The sequence below is a fragment of the Mesoplodon mirus genome (assembly GCF_964341445.2).
Source record: "Mesoplodon mirus genome assembly, chromosome: 1".
In the NCBI taxonomy this organism is placed as follows: domain Eukaryota; kingdom Metazoa; phylum Chordata; class Mammalia; order Artiodactyla; family Ziphiidae; genus Mesoplodon; species Mesoplodon mirus.
This window is the reverse complement of record NC_138976.1, coordinates 58,986,351-59,004,499: the sequence shown is the minus strand read 5'-3', so window position 1 is coordinate 59,004,499 and position 18,149 is coordinate 58,986,351. Positions and strand designations below refer to the sequence as shown.

At 42.1% G+C, this 18,149-nt stretch overlaps 1 protein-coding gene across 1 annotated transcript in view; it reads right to left on the bottom strand.

The window, feature by feature from the left end:
• SAXO1 (stabilizer of axonemal microtubules 1) overlaps positions 1–18,149 on the bottom strand; it is a gene marked incomplete at its 3' end in the record, with an annotated part of 95,497 nt that overhangs the window by 1,272 nt on the left and 76,076 nt on the right. The window contains exon 3 of the mRNA XM_082625879.1: positions 11,228–11,430. Within this exon, the coding sequence (XP_082482005.1) occupies positions 11,228–11,430 (203 nt within the window). The remainder of the gene's footprint in view (positions 1–11,227; positions 11,431–18,149) is intronic.

The window sequence follows — 18,149 nt, the reverse complement described above, 5'->3', positions numbered from 1 at the left end:
AGGATCCAGGGAATCGATTCCAATAGAGAAGTCCAACCGCTGGTTTACCCTGATCCAAGAACAGTTCCACTCCTCTAAGGGAAAGGTGGCCTCTGTGAATCAGCAAAGAGTGACTGGGAAGGTGCATGCAGGGCAGTGAGACAGGGGATTCACAACCCACCACTGCTGGGCCACCAGCCAGACCTACCAGGCCTCCCTGGTCATCTGTGGAGTGACAGCCATTAAGTCTCTATAATCCACACAAATCAAACATGGCACTCCAAGGGAATAAGGGTACTGTGTTGGCTAGCCAATTCTGAATCCACAGGGAATTCTCTTGCCTACAACTTTACAAAGAAAACAAAAGCAGCTTCCCCAGGAGTCTTTGAGGTATATAGCCAACACCAGTGGAATCCACAGGCACACTTTCTTTAAACAGCTTTATTGAGGTATAATTTGTGTAACATAAAATGTACCAATGTACAATTCAATAACTTCTACAGAGTTGTGCAACTATCTATAATCAAAATCTAGTTATACTGAGTCACCTTGCTGTACAGCAGAAATTAACACAACATTGTAAATCAACTATACTTCAATAAAAAAATAAAATTTAAAAATCTATTTGTAAAACATTTCCATCAACCCAAAAAAGATCAATCAAGCCCATCTGCAATCTTCATTCCCATCCCTGGGCAACCATTAATCAGTTCTTGGTCTCTATAAATGTGCCTTTTTCTGGACATTTCCTATAAATAGAATTGCACAATAGGTAGTGTTTTGCATTGGCTTCATTCACTAAGCATGTAATGGAGGTTTATCCCTGTCATAGCATATATATCAGTTCACTCCTTTTTATTGTTGAATAGTACTAGAGTATATGTATATACCAAATTTTGTTTATCCATTCATCAGTTGATGGGCATTTGAGTTGTTTTCACCTTTTGGCTATTATGAAAATTTCTGCTATGAACACTGATAGACAAGTATTTGTGTGGATATATCTTTTCATTTCTCTTACATAGATACCAAGAAGCAGGATTGATAGGTTATATGTTAAACCTATGTTTAACTTTTCAGGATACTGCAAACTCTTCCAAAGTGGGTGTGCCAGTTTACTTTCCTACCAGCAATGTATGAAGGTTCTCATTTCTCCACATCTTCAACACTTGTTATTATGGTTTGTTTTTTAATTATAGACATTCTGTAGTGGGTGTATTTTAATTTACATTTCCCTGATGACTAAAAATGTTGAGTATCTCTATATGTGCTTATTAGCCATTCATGTGTCTTTTTTTGGTAAAATATCTACTCAAATCTTTTGCCCATTTTTTAAAACAGTTGTTTGTCTTATTTTTGAGTTATAAGAGTTATTTGCATATTCCAGATACAAGTCCAATAGCAGATATGTGATTTGTAAATATTTTTTCCCGGTCTATCACTTATCATTTCATTTTCTTGCTGGTATCTCTTGAAGCACACAGAGGTTTTGAATTTTCATAAAGTTCCATTTTTTTCCCTATGTCTTAGCCTAAAAGATTTAAAATTTTACCTTTTACATTTAGGTCTCTAACACTTTTTGAGTTAATTTTTTAGTATGGCGTGAAGTAAGGTCTAAGCTCACTTTTCTGCATGTGGATATCTAATATGTCAGCACCATTTGTCAAAAAGACAAATTTTCAGCTCTTTTGGTTTGATTTTCACATATGAAATTTAGGATCACTTTGCCAATTTCAGCAACAACAAGAACAAGAACAACAAGCCTGCTGGAATTTTTATAGGAATAGCATTAAATCTATAAATAAATTTGGGTGGAACTGTATGTTAACTGTATTGAATCTTCCAGTCTATGAACATGGACTCTCGCTACGTGTTTCCACATTATTTCTCTCAGCACTATTTTGTACTTTTCAGTGTACAAGTCTTACATTTATTTTTTTTAACTTATTACAAATATTTTATTCATTTTGAGGCTATAATGAAAACTGTCTTAATTTTGTTTTCAGATTTTCAATGCTAATATATATTTTTTCAATGCTAATTTTTATATATTGCTCTTCAACACTGACACACTGATGAATTCATTCTAGTAGATTTTTTGTGGATTCTTTTTTTTTTTTTTTTGCGGTGTGCGAGCCTCTCACTGTTGTGGAGCACAGTCTCTGGATGCGCAGGCTCAGCAGCCATGGCTCACAGGCCCAGCCACTCCGCGGCATGTGGGACCCTCCCGGACTGGGGCACGAACCCGTGTCCCCTGCATCGGCAGGCGGACTCTCAACCACTGCGCCACCAGGGAAGCCCTACTTTGTGGATTCTTTAGGATTATCTTATCTGAGAATAAAGACAGATTTACTTCTTCCTTTCTAATCTAGATGCATTTATTTATTTGTTTTTCTTACATTACTGCACTGGCTAGAACCTCCACTACAATGTTGAATAAAAGAGGTGAGAACTGCTATCCTAGCCATGTTCCCAATCTTAGGCTGAAAGCATTCAGTCTTTCCACATTAAGTATGATGTTAGCTATAGGGGTTATTGTGGAAGCACTTTATCAGGCTGAGGAAGTTTCCTTCTATTCCTAGTTTCTTGAGAGCTTTTATGGGTACCAGATCTTGTCAAATGCTTTATCTGTGGCTTTCAATCATGTAGGTTTGTCTTTTACCTTATTAATATAGTATATTACATTAATTGATTTACTGATGTTAACCCAATCTTGCACTCCTGGAATAAACCCCACAGTTTTATAATTATTGTCTTTTAATAATTGTCTTTTAATTTAGAGAAAAGTATATATTTACCTATATAAGTAGTTTTATCAGGGCTCTTTATTCTTTGCATGGATTTGTGTTAACATTCAGTATTATTTTCTTTTAGTCTGAAGGACTTCCTTTATTATTTCTTGTAAGGCAAGTCAGTGAGCTACAAATTCACCGAGTCTTTGTTTATCTGGGAATATATTTTCCCATCATTTTTTTTAACATCTTTATTGGATTATAATTGCTTTACAATGGTGTGTTAGTTTCTGCTGTATAACAAAGTGAATTAGCTATGTGTATACATATATCCCCTCCCTCTTGCGTCTCCCTCCCACCCTCCCTATCCCACCCCTCTAGGTGGTCACAAAGCACTGATCTGATCTCCCTGTGCTATGCAGCTGCTTCCCACTAGCTAGTTATTTTACATTTGGTGGTGTCTATATGTCCACGCCACTTTCTCGCCTCGTTTCCCATCATTTTTGAAGCATAATCTTTAATAGTTATAGAATTCTTGGTTGACAGGATTTTTTTTCCTTTCAGTACTTGGAGTATGTCACACCACTGTTTCTGATGAGAAGTTAGTTAGTTATTGTTGTCATTTCCCTGTATGTGATGAGTTGTTTCTTTTTTGCTTTTTTCCAAATCTTTGGCTTTCAACAGTTTGACTGTTATGTGAATAGGGGTGGATCTCTTTGCATTTATTCTCTTTGGATTGTGCTTCTTGGACATGCAGATTAATACTTTTCATTAAATTTAACAGTTTTGACAATTAAATATTTTTCTGCCCCTTCTTCTTCTGGGCCTCCCATTATCTGTCTGTTGGTACACTTAATGGTATCTCACAAGTCTCTGAGTTCATTTTTCTCAATTTTTTCTCATTCTTCAGATTGGATAATCTCTACTGAGATCTCCATTTTCATGGATTCTTTCTTCTGTCGGCTCAAATCTGCTATTAAGCACCTCTAATGAATTTTTAAATTTTGATTATTGTCTTTCCAGTTGCAGACTTTTCATTCAATTATTTTTAGGATTTCCCTTTATAGTATTCTCTATTTGATTAGAAATTGTTGTTATATTTCCCTTTATTTCTTTAAACATGGTTTCCTGTTGTTCTTTGAACATATTTATAATAGCTACTTTGAAATATTTGTCTGCTAGGTCTAACATCTGGGCCTCTTCAGAGATAGTTTCTATTAACTGCTTTTTTCCTGGATCACACTTCCCTGTTTCTTTTTATGCCTCATCATTTTTTTGTTAAAAACTCAACACTTTGGACAATATGCCTCAGCAACCCTGGATTCTGATCTTCCACTGGGAATAGTTTTTGCTGTTTGTTTAGTGACCTGCCTGCAGTAATTCTATAGAGTCTTATCTCCCCTGCAATGTGTGGCCACTGATGTTTTTGCTGAGTTTTTTCTTTTTAATTGATTTTATTTTTAAGCCTAGGTTCCTAAGAGCCACCCTCTATCAGCATAGTTTAGCAATCAGCCTATGATTAACCAGAAGTTATACTTAATCACCTTAAGCCACTAAGGCTTTCACCATTTGCTAATGGATCTCTGTGTGTGTTGGAGAATATAGTCAAAGATCAGGCAGTTAACAAGTCTTCCCCAGCTTTTATTTTCTGCTGGGCTGTCTCTTGTCTCCTCTGCACATACACTAGGCATCATATTCAGCCAGGAAAGATGAGTAAATAACTAGACCCTTTCTCTGATCTCTTGAGCCTTCACACTGCCTTGCCCATATGCACACTCTTCCAGACCACCAAGAATATGTATGAGTTTATCAAGGCCTACTCTGTGTCTGTCTCATTCTCTGGATCTCTTTGGTAAATTTCTGACTGTTCTACTGGACTGTTGCTTGCTTCAAGTAGTACTGCAACCTCAGACTAACTGCAGAAGTTGTCTTCCCTGGTTATTTTGCCATTAATATCACTATTTTTTTATTGGAATGCCTGGGTATGTACTTTACTCCAATCAGCCCCCACGGGCAGCAGAGCTGCTGGTTTTCACAGCCCAGCCTGCCCAGGCAGAACCTACCACACAGATGGAACTTGGGGGATGGGTGATGGAAACAGCCCCAGGATAAAACACCACACACCCCCACTGTTCATAAACAAGGTTTAGTAGTTTTTCTTGAATAAATGGTTCTCAATTTGTTGTATGCCTTTGGTTGATTTCCAGAGTCCTAAAATGGTTGGTTTTTATTATTTTGTTACTTTTTTGGGAAGAGAATTTGTCAGGCTCCTCACTCTACCACTCTGTAAGGCCTGACATACCCACTCCCCAGGCACAGTCTTAAGCTTATTTTAGGCTAATAATACTACCAACTATTTATTTTAAATTGGCTGCATTTTAATTGAAAATCTAATCTTTCTCCAAGAGCCATTAATGGCTCTATCAGCATCTTGAAAGCATTAGGGGGCCTTAGAGGGAACCATCTCGCTGAATATAAACCACATGTTTCCCCCTCAGACTTTAAGCCTCACTGAAATGGGGGCATCTACCTGTAGATGCCTACATACTGCCTCAAGGTGCATGGGGGTGGGTAGGACAGGGTTTTCTGGCCCTCTTCTGTGATGGATGAAGTGTTAAGAAAACAGGTTCCTAAACTGAAAGTTGCCTCATGTGATTTCTGATACCCAACAATACAGTTGAAACCACATTATTATCTAACCTCCTAACTTCCTCCACCCAGCATATATTACAAAAAACCTCCACAGGACCCTGAAAACCTCAGAATTACACATGACAAACTATTCACATGCCTGAAAAGCCACCAGTAAAAGCCCTTCAGGGCCAGAGTGTCATATGCATAATTCGCAAGAACCTCTTTAAAAGAGATTCCATTCAATAATGTGTTTTTAAAAAAAAACTTAGCTAAACCTAAAGCTGAGTATCAACTAATTACACTCTCAATCTTTCCAATTGCACAGCGTTGTGAAAATGCCAAAATTACAACCAAATGCTACTGGAGCATATATTACTGGTGGTTTTCTGGAGCCCAGTAAAGGTGCTGGCCATAAGAGTAGTAAGAGAAAACTTTGAAAACTTTTCCTATGGAACCATAGTAAGCAGAGCATATAGACATAATACATGTGTACCCATTGAAATACATATATTTAATATATTTAATTGGTCTTTGATTTCTTTTTTCCCCTCCTTTGTAAGGAGAATCAATGTATGGCCACAAAACTATGAAGGTTGCTATGAAAAAGACTTATGGAAACAAATTTCCACAAGAGAAACAAGTCATCAAATGAGTGATAAACCAAGAGATAAGGCAAGGATGTGGACCCTCAAAGATGCATGAGGTTGTGCAGGACCAACCAAAGGGCAGAGTAAATGTCATGGGTCTTCTCTAATCTTCACTCCTGCTCTTGGCCTGCACCCACAGAGTAACAAACCTAATGGGGATTTGTGCAAATCTAATGCCAAACGGTGTCACCTGGAGCCCTTGTAAACAGTGATCCAGAACCATTCGTTCATTTATTCCCTCACTAAACACATCTTTGTTGCTGCATCTCCTGTGCTAAAAACTGTAAGTACATGTTTGGCATTCAAGGCCAAGTTTTGGAAGCCACTATATCATAGAGGAGTAATGGAAAAAATAAACCACTGAGATTATATGATATGGCAAGTATTATTCAAAAAACTAGTAAGGGCTTCCCTGGTGGCACAGTGGTTGAGAGTCCGCCTGCCGATGCGGGGGACGCGGGTTCGTGCCCCGGTCCGGGAGGATCCTGTGTGCCGCAGAGCGGCTGGGCCCGTGAGCCATGGCCGCTGAGCCTGGGCGTCTGGAGCCTGTGCTCCGCGGCGGGAGAGGCCACAGCGGTGAGAGGCCCGCATACCTCAAAAAACAAAAAACAAAACAAAACAAAACAAAAAACTGGTAAGACACATAGGCCGCAAACTGACACCTATAGGTGAATTCTAATGACAAATATGTTCTCTTTGACTACAAACTGATTTGTTTCTTTTTAAACCTGAATTTCAGAGAACTATGAAATCCACCCTCAAGTATATATGTAGCCAGAATAAAACCAAAGGGTCGGGACTTCCCTGGTGGTATCGTGGTTAAGAATCTGCCTGCCAATGCAGGGGACACGGGTTCGATCCCTAGTCAGGGAAGATCCCACATGCCACACAGCAACTAAGCCTGTGTGCCACAACTACTGAGCCTATGCTCTAGAGCCAGCAAGCCACAAATACTGGAGCCCGTGCACCACAACTACTGAAGCCCACACGCCTAGAGCCCGTGCTCCACAACAAGAGAAGCCACCGCAATGAGAAGCCCACACACTGCAACGAAGAGTAGCCCGCACTCGCCACAACTAGAGAAAGCCCATGTGCAGCAACAAAGACCCAACACAGCCAAAAATTAAAAAAAAAAAAAAAAAAAAGAATCTGCCTGCCAATGAAAGGGACAGGAGTTCAATCCCTGGGCCAGGAAGATCCCACATGCTGCAGAGCAACTAAGCCCATGCACCACAACTACGGAGCCTGCGTGCCACAACTACTGAGCCCACATGCTGCAACTACTGAAGCCCGAGCTCCTAGAGCCTGTGCTCTGCCACAAGAGAAACCACCACAATGAGAATCCTGTGCACCCCAGCGAAGAGTAGCCCCCGCTCGCCGCAACTAGAGAAAGCCCACGCACGGCAACGAAGACCCAACGCAGACAAAAATAAATTAAAAAAAAAAAAAAAAACCAAAGGGTCTAAGCATGCCTGGTTCAGAAGAGTCCTGTTGCTACTTCACTGGTATTCATTCATTAAATATGTGTAAGTAGATAGCAGTTAACAGGTGCCAGAAGTTTAAGAAAAATAAAAGAGAAGAAAATAGGGTTTTCTCAATCTTAACTTTCTCGGTAGGGAAAAGTCAGCCATGATTCAGTTTTAGCAGCGGAATACTATTCTCTGGTTTGCAGAGGGCAATTTGAGATGTAACTGTTTGGAGAAGGGGAGGAATATGGGAGAGCTGGAGGTAGGAGAGATTAAAACTTAAGTATTAGATTGGTTTTTTTTTCTGTGTGTTGATTTTGAGGGGTATTTTGTGGGAGGAAGTGGGGGGATTTTCCTTAAAATAACACCACTAGGCTACTCCATCCTTGCCAACCCCTAAGGAAAGCAAGGAGCATTTCTCACCCCTAGACCTCTCCTTGCATGTACCTCAAGGCGGGAAAGGAAAACTGAGCTGAGCAGGCAGTTGTTCTGAAGAATCTCTAACTATTCCAAGATGTGTAAATCCAGGCAGCCCATAGGGAGGACGTGGAAAGTAGAGGAGGTAGTTGGATGAGCCCTACCAAGTCCCTGCCCCTCCCCCGTGAAGGTAAGCGCTCACTCCGGCTTTGTTTTATCCTGGTGCTCAGTGTCCATTTTTGGCCCTCCTGGAAACGCTGGATGAAAAGGGAGCCAAACGAGCCCTGCAGAGGCCTGAGTGCCATCCCACCATGTGCCTGGTTGTGCTGACCCCTTAGTAAAACATCTGCTCTGGTGCCTGCTTTGTTGAGGGTAACAGGCAAAGAAAAAGATCCCTGCCCTCCAGGAGCTTGCAGTCTAGCCAAGGAGACAATGTTAAACAAAATTACAAGATGAATTACAAAACAAGGGAGTACAAGACACTCTTAGAGCACTTAACAGGGTGTGTTTGGTCTGGCATGGGGGAAGGTCTGGGACTCCCCCTGAAGGTGTGATCCTTAAGCCACTCGCTGAAGGATGATGCTGGACAGGAGACAGGAGGCCTGCTCTCTAAAGAGGGAAGAGCAGTGCAAAATGCCCTGAGACAGAAAAGAAAGAGAGCAAAGGAACTGAAAGAAGTTCCTGTGGCCGGAGCAGAGGGGCTCAGGGAGAAGGAACCAAACCCGCAAGGAAGCAGAGGAGTTGGTCAAGGTGTGGGATTTTATCCTAAGAACCATAATAATTACTTAAGGAGCTTTAGGCAGAGATCATGTGAGAGTGCCATCTGCAAAAGCCCTCTCTGCTTCCATTCTGTGGATAATGGAGATGAGCTGACAAGGTCAGAGCAATGCTCAGGCACATGTCCAGGTGTAGATATGGAGAAGACAGCGTTCGATTGCTGCTAGGAGGAAGCAACTGCAGGACAAAAGAGAGAGGGAGTAAGAGACGGGCTGCAGTGATATAACGTGGAATAGGCTGTGTGATGACAGGCACAGGCGGGGCTGATGCTGAGAAGGAAGGTTGAGGCATCAGTGGGCTGGAGATCCCAGTGAGGCCAAGGACTGTCAAGGTGGGTGTAAATAGGGGAGCAAGCCAGAAGGACCTGATGGTGGAGGGCACGAAGGTGGAGCCATGTAGGGGTATGACAATATCCAGAATGTGGCTTGGCAGAAGGCGGCTACAGAAGAGTGGAAGAGGACGACACTGAAGGTAAGAAAGTAAAAGGACACACACACATTAAAAAAAAAAGAAAGAAAAACCAGAGAAGCTCAGCCAAATGCAGAATCTTCAAGAATAATAGATTAAAAAAAAAAGAATAATAGATTTAGAGCTCCTGGAAGGGCTTCAGGAAGATTCCTACAACCCCTCAAGCCTCCCCACCTCCCCTTGGCTAAGTGTTTGGCATGGCTAAGTAAAAGCCATTATCGTCACAATCACATAGACACCCACAGACATGTGACAGGAACAGTTTAGCACATACTCTTAAGGCAGCCACGTGCATCATAAGCAGCAAAGTTAATGGTCACAAAGCGGGCCTCCATCCCCATGGTGTCAGCCCTGTGGCTCGTGCTCCACGGAGAGAGCGACACGCTGCCTGCGCTACCACACCCGCCACTCCACACCCTCTCTCTCCTACTAGACTATAAAGTCAAGGGCAGGTCGTTATGCTTCCTTCACAGTTCCCAATACCATGCCTGGAATGCAGGAGGTGCTCAATGAAGAGTGCGATCATCCCATTAAAATGAAGTTCAAAACTGGCAAAACTGGGCTTCCCTGGTGGCGCAGTGGTTGAGAGACCGCCTGCCGATGCAGGGGACACGGGTTCGTGCCCCGGTCCGGGAGGATCCCACATGCCGCAGAGCAACTAAGCCCGTGTGCCATGACCGCTGAGCCTGCACGTCCAGAGCCTGTGCTCCGCAACAGGAGAGGCCACAACAGTGAGAGGCCCACGTACCTCAAAAAAAAAAAAAAAAAAAAAAAAACCTGGCAAAACTAATTTATGAAGTTAAAAGTCAGCATACTCGTTCTATCCTGGGTGGAAATGGTAACTGGAAGGGAGTATCAATGCTATATGTCTTGATCTGCATCCTGTTTCCACGTGTATTTACTCAAAATTCACTGGTCTGTATCATTATGTATTTGTACATTTTTTCTGTATGTTACGTTTTCATAATTTTTTTAATGAACCAATCAGTCAGTGGTGGAACCCAACTAAGCTTCAACTTGAAATGCTTCCCTCATATAGGATGGGAACAGCAAGCTGAGGCAGGGGTTGGCAGATACTTTCTATAAGCGGCCAGATATTAAATGAGTTAGACCTCGCATGCCATATGGTCTCTGTCTCAGCCCCTCAGCTTTGCTGCTGTAGCACAAACGTAGCCATAGATAACAGAGAAACCAAATGGGTGTGGCCGTGTTCCAGCAAAACATAGTCATGACACTGAACTTTGAATTTCACTTACTATTCACATGTTCTAAAGTAATAGTCTTTTTCTCATTTTTTTTAAGCATTCAAAAATTTAAAAAGCATTTTTAGCTCTCTAGCTGTACAGAAATAGGCTGCAGGCCAGATTTGGCCACAGAAAGTACTCTGCTCAGCACTATTTACAATAGCCAGGACATGGAAGCAACCTAAGTGTCCATCGACAGATGAATGGATAAAGAAGATGTGGCACATATATACAATGGAATATTACTCAGCCATAAAAAGAAACGAAATTGAGTTATTTGTAGTGAGGTGGATGGACCTAGAGTCTGTCATACAGAGTGAAGTAAGTCAGAGAAAAACAAACACCATATGCTAACATACGTATATGGAATCTAAAAAAAAAAAAAAAGACGGTTCTGAAGAATGTAGGGGCAGGACAGGAATAAAGACGCAGACGTAGAGAATGGACTTGAGGACATGGAGAGGGGGAAGGGAAAGCTGGGATGAAGTGAGAGAGTGGCATGGACATGTATACACTACCAAACGTAAAATAGATAGCTAGTGGGAAGCAGCCGCATAGCACAAGGAGATCAGCTTGGTGCTCTGTGACCACTTAGAGGGGTGGAATAGGGAGGGTGGGAGGGAGGGAGATGCAAGAGGGAAGAGATATGGGGACATATGTATATGTATAACTGATTCACTTTGTCATATAGCAGAAACTAACACACCACTGTAAAGCAATTATACTCCAATAAAGATGTAAAAAAAAAAAAGTACTCTGCCCAACCTCCCCACTGAGGGGGTGTGTGTATAACACCCATTTCCCGGCCAGCACTCAGGCTCAGCCCATCCTTCCCCCAGCCTGCGCCTCAAGCACTCTCCCACCTTTATAAGTAGGCAGACACTCCATCTTGTCCCCGCGTGGATATTTCCTGTCCCGAGGTCTGATGGGGTCCACTCGACTGACAGGGTACGGGTTGTAATCTTGTTTATACATCGTGAGCAGATCCATATTCTCTTCGCTTGGGACAAATGGGTCGGGCTGGCGGATCTTCACCGGTAACACCCTGTGAGGCCCAAAATCTCTCCTGTAAGGAAGAGAAGCACACACCTTGGGGGCCCTCGCCTTGGAATAAGGCTCATGGTTTCCATTCAACCCAGTTCTACAAATGCCTGCTGAGAAGTCATCCTCTCCTCTATCCCTTAACCACTCTTCCTCCTGTTTCTCTCACTTTCAAGAGAGATACCGCCATTCACTGCTCTCTCAAGTCAGACACCTTCACGGTCCAGTCATTCCCCAAGTGTGACCACCTCACCAGCTCCTCGGTGCGTCTTTCCCCCTCGGTTTAGACCCTGACCATTTCTCATGTGGGTCATGTGATAACCCATCCCCTGGGCTTCCTGCATCATTCCCGCCACTCCTACTTCCATCCTCATAGTGCGGTCAAAATCAACTCTCTAAAACCAAAATCGCACCTTTCACTCCTCAGCTTAAAAATCTTCCAGATCAAACCCAACTTTCCAGCCTAGTACGTAAGCCTTCCTGGACCTGCCTCAGCCTCTTCCCCAGCCACAGCTGCCCCCTCTCTCTCCCATGCCCCAAGTACATTCTACTTCGGCCACCCTGGACCACTGGGAAGGTCTCCCCTGTGCCTGCTCTCTCCACCTCTCTCCCCCAACCTGTTCACTGTGGAGCTAACTTCTGTTTTTCAGGTCCCACCACCTCCTTCTCTGTGTTCCCAAGAGCTCCTGCTGAGATTTACCTCCTGCCTCTATTCGATCTCACAGAAAACCCAGTAGAAAAGGCCAATAAATGGAGGCAATGAACCTTTCACTTCTCAGCTCTCTGGCATCAGCACCCCCATTATTTCAGGATATATGAAAACAATGGGATAGGAAAAGCAAGACACCCTTTTCTGAAGAGTTTAGGAAGCGCTCTCTTCCCAAAGCATCCCACAGTTCTAAAAAGGCCAAGATGCTACTGCACCACCACCACAAAGCACCCTGCAGCACCAGGGCTCAGCTTGGGCACCCACTGCCTACCGGGGCAGTCTCAGTCTCCCACTGTTCAGGGCAAACTCTCTTCAGCAAACATTCCCCCCCATCCTCCGAGAACTTCTGCTTTACACAATGGCCTGTTTTTGCCTGAAACCCATTTATCCAACTGGACAAGAGGAAGGTAGGTTTTCCCTGATGGCGCTTGCCAAAACAACCTCACCAAGGGAAGGGGAAGGCTTCCGGACAGGAAGACATCAGGCCCAAACACCAATAAAACCTACTTCCTGGCCAAAATGTGGAGCAGCATTACTGAGCCATGCTTGACTAGCAGAGGTAACACGCTCCACTGTAACCTGTCTTGCATGAATTATACACATGGTTGTCGATAAACCCAAACCGGGGCCTGAAAATGCTTGCTGGGATGGGAGGAGGGAGTTAGGAAGCCGGAGAATTAGTCTCTCTAGGGCTCAGAGGGGGAAATAGGAGATGCTTCAGTTGAACTCCCTGTAATACCCTCTGGGTAGGTTTAAAAATACATCTCAGCAGCAGTTACCGGACCTGCAGCCTGGGCTGCCTTCTCGGGGGGCCCCATGTTGGCAAACAGCAAGAGGAAGCCGAGTGACCCAAGGCGATTGGAGGCTGACTGTGTAAGTCGGAGTTGATGGAGGGAATGGGCTAAACAAGAACCCAAGAATCAACTCCATGCTCCTACCCTTCTTAGTGTGCAAGGACCTCATGCTGGTGTCTGTTCAGTGCTAAACCAACTGCAGCAGGGAACTAGAAGCGTCAGGCCCTAGGCTTCAGAGAGAAATGGAAATGCCCAGAAAACCCTGGCTGAAAACCAGTTAACTGCAAAGTGGCTTTCGTCAGAAAGTCTCTGTTCTCAGGGAAGGGCTCCTGAGGGGAGGTGGCTCTCCTCACTCCCCAAAGGGGTGGAGTGGGGTTGAAAGCAGCCTGAGACCACACAGCTCCATACAAACTTGTCTTCACTGATGGTTACCCAAGGGTTCAGCCCTCTTTGCTTCCAACAAAGGAGATACCAGGGGATACCAGGGGCAGGCACTGAGAAACAAAGCTGAATGCCCAAGCTGCCCCGTGGAGCCCTCCTAAGCCCAGAGCAGCCAGGAGCGCTTTCCTGTCATGGCCCTGTCGCACCCTGGAACCCTGCACACAGGCCACAACATTCTCTTCCGCTGTTACTTCTACTGAGGGAACCAACTTCCCCTCAGAGATACTGCAAGAACCTTCCTACAAGGCCTGCCAAGCTCTCTGGCAACTAAAATGTGCTTAATGCCCCCATTTCCTGTTGCTACAAGAAAAGAACAGATAAATGCCCACAACCAAACTCACCAATTCATGGACTTTCCTGAAGCTGGTTTCTCAAAAGCAAAATGTGATGCAGCAAGATCCTTACTTAACCATGTTCAGGGAATGAAATTGTTAACTGAATCTCCTTCTCTGACAAAAAATTTAAGTTATTGTAATGAAAGTACATTTATGGGTTGAATTTACTGAGGTAGTGATCTACCTCTGAAGAGACGAAAGAAGTTTAAAGTTTAATTCATTTCTCTTCCACCCAAAATTATTTACTGTGGCTTAAGGGTGAATTTAATCAGAATTTATGTGTTTTCTCATTATGTTTTTATGTTCAGAACATTCACTGAAACCTATCATTAACCACAACATAACTGCAGGTCCCCAACCTCACATAATCTTATAGCCCTTAAGCTCACGTAAAAGAAAAATATTTTATCCTTCCCAGAAATTGCTCAAATTTAGTAGCTTTTTTTTTGTTTAAAAACACTCCCTTCTCTTCCTGTGGTACATTTCCTAGTCCCTGTGCCCATTCTGACTATGAACCAAGAAAAAAATTGGTCAAAGATGTTAAGTTTCTTTTAGGTGCATAGCCATAAAAGTTATCTAGTACGGAAAGCCCCGAGTTAAACTCTGAGTTAAGTAAAGGTTAAAGAGAACTTGCTGGGAAGCCATAACAATCTGACTTCCCATCATTAGGCAAAATTAAAGAAAGGCATTTGACAAGAGTCTGGCAAAAGGAAAGAAACTGTAACGTAACAGCTAACTAGGGTCATGAGCCTGGAAGAGGGAAAAGGATATTTTCATCATGATAAAGAGGATACGCAATACTTTTTTTAAAATCTATTTTTAATGTTTATCTATGCAAACTTCAGAATTTGTGAGTACGCCCAGAGAGTTCATCATATTAAATGGAATCCATTTTAAGAAGGGTTCCTGCCTGGAAATTAACCCATGCACTTATGATCAATTAATCTACAACAAAGGAGGCCAGGATATACAATAAAGAAAAGACAGTCTCTTCAATAAGTGGTGCTGGGAAAACTGGACAGCTACATGTAAAAGAATGAAGTTAGAACATTCTCTAATACCATATACAAAAATAAACTCAAAATGGATTAAAGACCTAAATGTAAGACCAGAAACCATAAAACTCTTAGAAGAAAACATAGGCAGAATACTCTTTGATGTAAATCGTAGCAATGTTTTTTTTGGATCTGTCTCCTAAAGCAAAGGAAATAAAAACAAAAATAAACACATGGGACCTAATTAAACTTAAAAGCTTTTACACAGCAAAGGAAACCACCGACAAAACAAAAAGATAACCTATGAAATGGGAGAAAATATTTGCAAATGATATGAGCAGTAAGGGGGGTTAATATCCAACATATATAAACAGCTCATATAACATAAAAAAAAACCAAAAAGCCTGATTAAAAAATGGGTAGGAGACCTGAATAGACATTTTTCCAAAGAAGACATGCAGATGGCCAACAGGCACACAAAGAGATGCTCAAAACTGCTAATGATCAGGGAAATGCAAATCAAAACCACAATGAAATATCACGTCACACCTGTCAGGATGACTATCGTCAAAAAGAACACAAGTAACAAATGTCAGAGAGGATTTGGAAAAAAGGGAACCCTTGTACACTGTTGGTGGGAATGTAAATTGGTGCAGCCACTGTAGAAAACCGTATGTAGGTTTCTCAAAAAACTAAAAATAGAACTACCATATGACCTAGCAGTTCCACTCCTGGGTATATATTTGAAAGAAATAAAAACACGAATTCGAAAAGATACATGCACATCAATGTTCATAGCAGCAGTATTTACAATTGCCAAGATATGGAAGCAACCTAAGTGTCCATTAACAGATGAATGGATAAAGAAGATGTGGTGTGTGTGTGTGTGTGCATATATATATATATATATATATATATATATATGCACACACACACACAATGGAATACTACTCAGACATATAAAAGAATAAAATTTTGTCATTTTCAACAACATGGATGGATTTGGAGGCTATTATTCTAAGTGAAATAAGACAGAGAAAGACATACTGTATGATATCACTTACATGTGGAAGTAGAATCTAAAAAATACAACAAACTAGTGAATACAACAGAAAAGAAGCAGACTCACAGATATAAAGAACAAACCATCAGTTACCAGTGGGGAGAGGGAAAGAGAGAGGGGCAATATACCGGTAGGGGATTAAGAGGTATAAACTATCAATATTATGCATAAAAAGCTACAAGGATATACAGTAGAAACTCACATAACATTGTAAAACAACTATACTCCAATAAAAATTAATAAAAAAAATTTTTAAGCTACAAGTATATATTGTATAATACAGGGAATACAGCTAAGATTTTATAATGACTATAAATGGAGTATAATCTTTAAAAATTGTGAATCACTATATTGTACACCTGTAACCTATATAATATTGTACATTAACTATACTTCAATTTAAAAAAAAAAAAAAAGAGTTCCTCCTCTTGGTCCAACGCCAATCCCTTCACCCCTGCCTTAAATCTCCTCCCTCTTTCTCAAGGACCCCTTCTGTGGAGCCCGTCAGTGGTTTCACCTTTTCCTCCTACTGGCTGCTTTCTGTCCGTTTTGGGGAGGGGGGGGTTGTTTGTTTTTTGGCCAAGCCATGCAGCTTGTGGGATCTTAGTTCCCCGACCAAGGAATGAACCCAGGCCCTTGGTAGTAAAAGTGAGGGAATTCCCTCTATCAGTATTTAAACATGCTGCAGTCTTTCCCACTTTTAAAGGAAACAACAACAACCCTCACTGGAGTTCACTCTCCTCCAGTTCTCTCCCCTCCACTTCTCTCCGCTAGAAAGGGCTGTCTAGATACAGGCTTGCCTTCCTCACCCCCTACTCATGCGCCATCTATCAAATCTCATTCTCACTCCTTGCTTCAGCCAAGCCCTCCAAAGTACCACCTTATTTCCAAATCCAGTCACTGGTCCCCAGGTTTTTATCATTATGCACATCTTCATGGCATCCATCCTCTAACTCATTTTTGTAATACTCTCTCCCTTGACTTCTTTGATACTCTTCCTTGTCATTTGTCCTCTTAATCTCTTCTATGGGGTTTTGCTCTTTGTCTTTCCATTAATTTCATTTCACTACTTCCACATGTAATTCTGAAACTCCCGGGGTACAGGAACCCTCTAAGGAAACCATTATGTCATTGCAGGCAGGTTGGGCAGGCCATTCCAACACACTGAGAAAGATCCCTAGGCTGATTGACAGGGCTTGATTCGTGCCTCTTCTCCTGGTAAGGACACACTGAGCCCTCCTAATCTTCTCTGTGATAGATGGATTCCAAGAATACACCTCCAGTATGGACATCCCTCAGTATCCAGTATCCGTGGAGGATTGCTTCCAGGACCCCCCATAGATACCAAAATCTCTGGATACTCAAGTCCCTTACATAAAATGGTGTAGTATTTGCATATACCCTGTGCACACCCTGTTGTATACTTTAAATCATCTCTACTTACAATACCCAGTGCAATGTAAATGTTATGTAAATAGCTGCTAGGGCATGGAAAATTCAACGTGAGCCTTGGGGAACTTTCCGGAATTTTAAAAAATATTTTCAATGCACAGATGTGGAACCCACAGATATGGAGGGATGACTGTACCTGTCTATTCCTCTACTCTCTCATCTCCTCAAACCCCACTAAAGCTGAGGATAAAATCTGTCATTGCTTCATATAAACTCTGGACAAAATATGAAAACAACTACCTGTGAGCACTAAAGAGCAACAAAGATAGGCAAATTCTGGAGCAGAACCAACAGGTGGAAGAAGGGAATGGTACTGGGTGAGTCTCTGTGTTAAGCTTCCTTTTTTTTTTTCAGTGCTTCCAGTCTGAAGGCAGGCTCCAGTCTGTGCCAGGCAAGGCAGCTAAAATGTGAATAGAAAACCTTCCATCCTTCTTGACTGAAGAACCAGAGGATGAAGTCTGAGGCAACCACAGATGTTGGAAAGTGAGAAAGGAATCCTGAAAAGGAGAGACCAGAGACAGGAAGGCTCAAATTCTGTTTATAAACTGGGCCCAAATCTCTGGCTGACCTCACTTGCATGGGACAGACTTCAAACAATTGTGAAAAAGATAAAGAACTGAACTGAGATTAGAATTGCACCCAAAACACCAAGTTTCCATTTTGAGTCCAATCAACTTACTACCTGCTTTAAAAAACACACTCTACAGAGGAATGTAAAAAAAAATCCAGACTCTACATGCACCCCAGTGTTCACTGCAGCACTATTTATAATAGCCAGGACATGGAAGCAACCTAAATGTCCAACAGAGGAATGGATGAAGAAGATGTGGTACATATATACAATGGAATATTACTCAGCCATAAAAATGAAATAATGCCATCTGAAGTAACATGGATGGACTTAGGAAATTGTTATAGTGAAGAAAGTCAGACAGAGAAAGACAAATATCATATG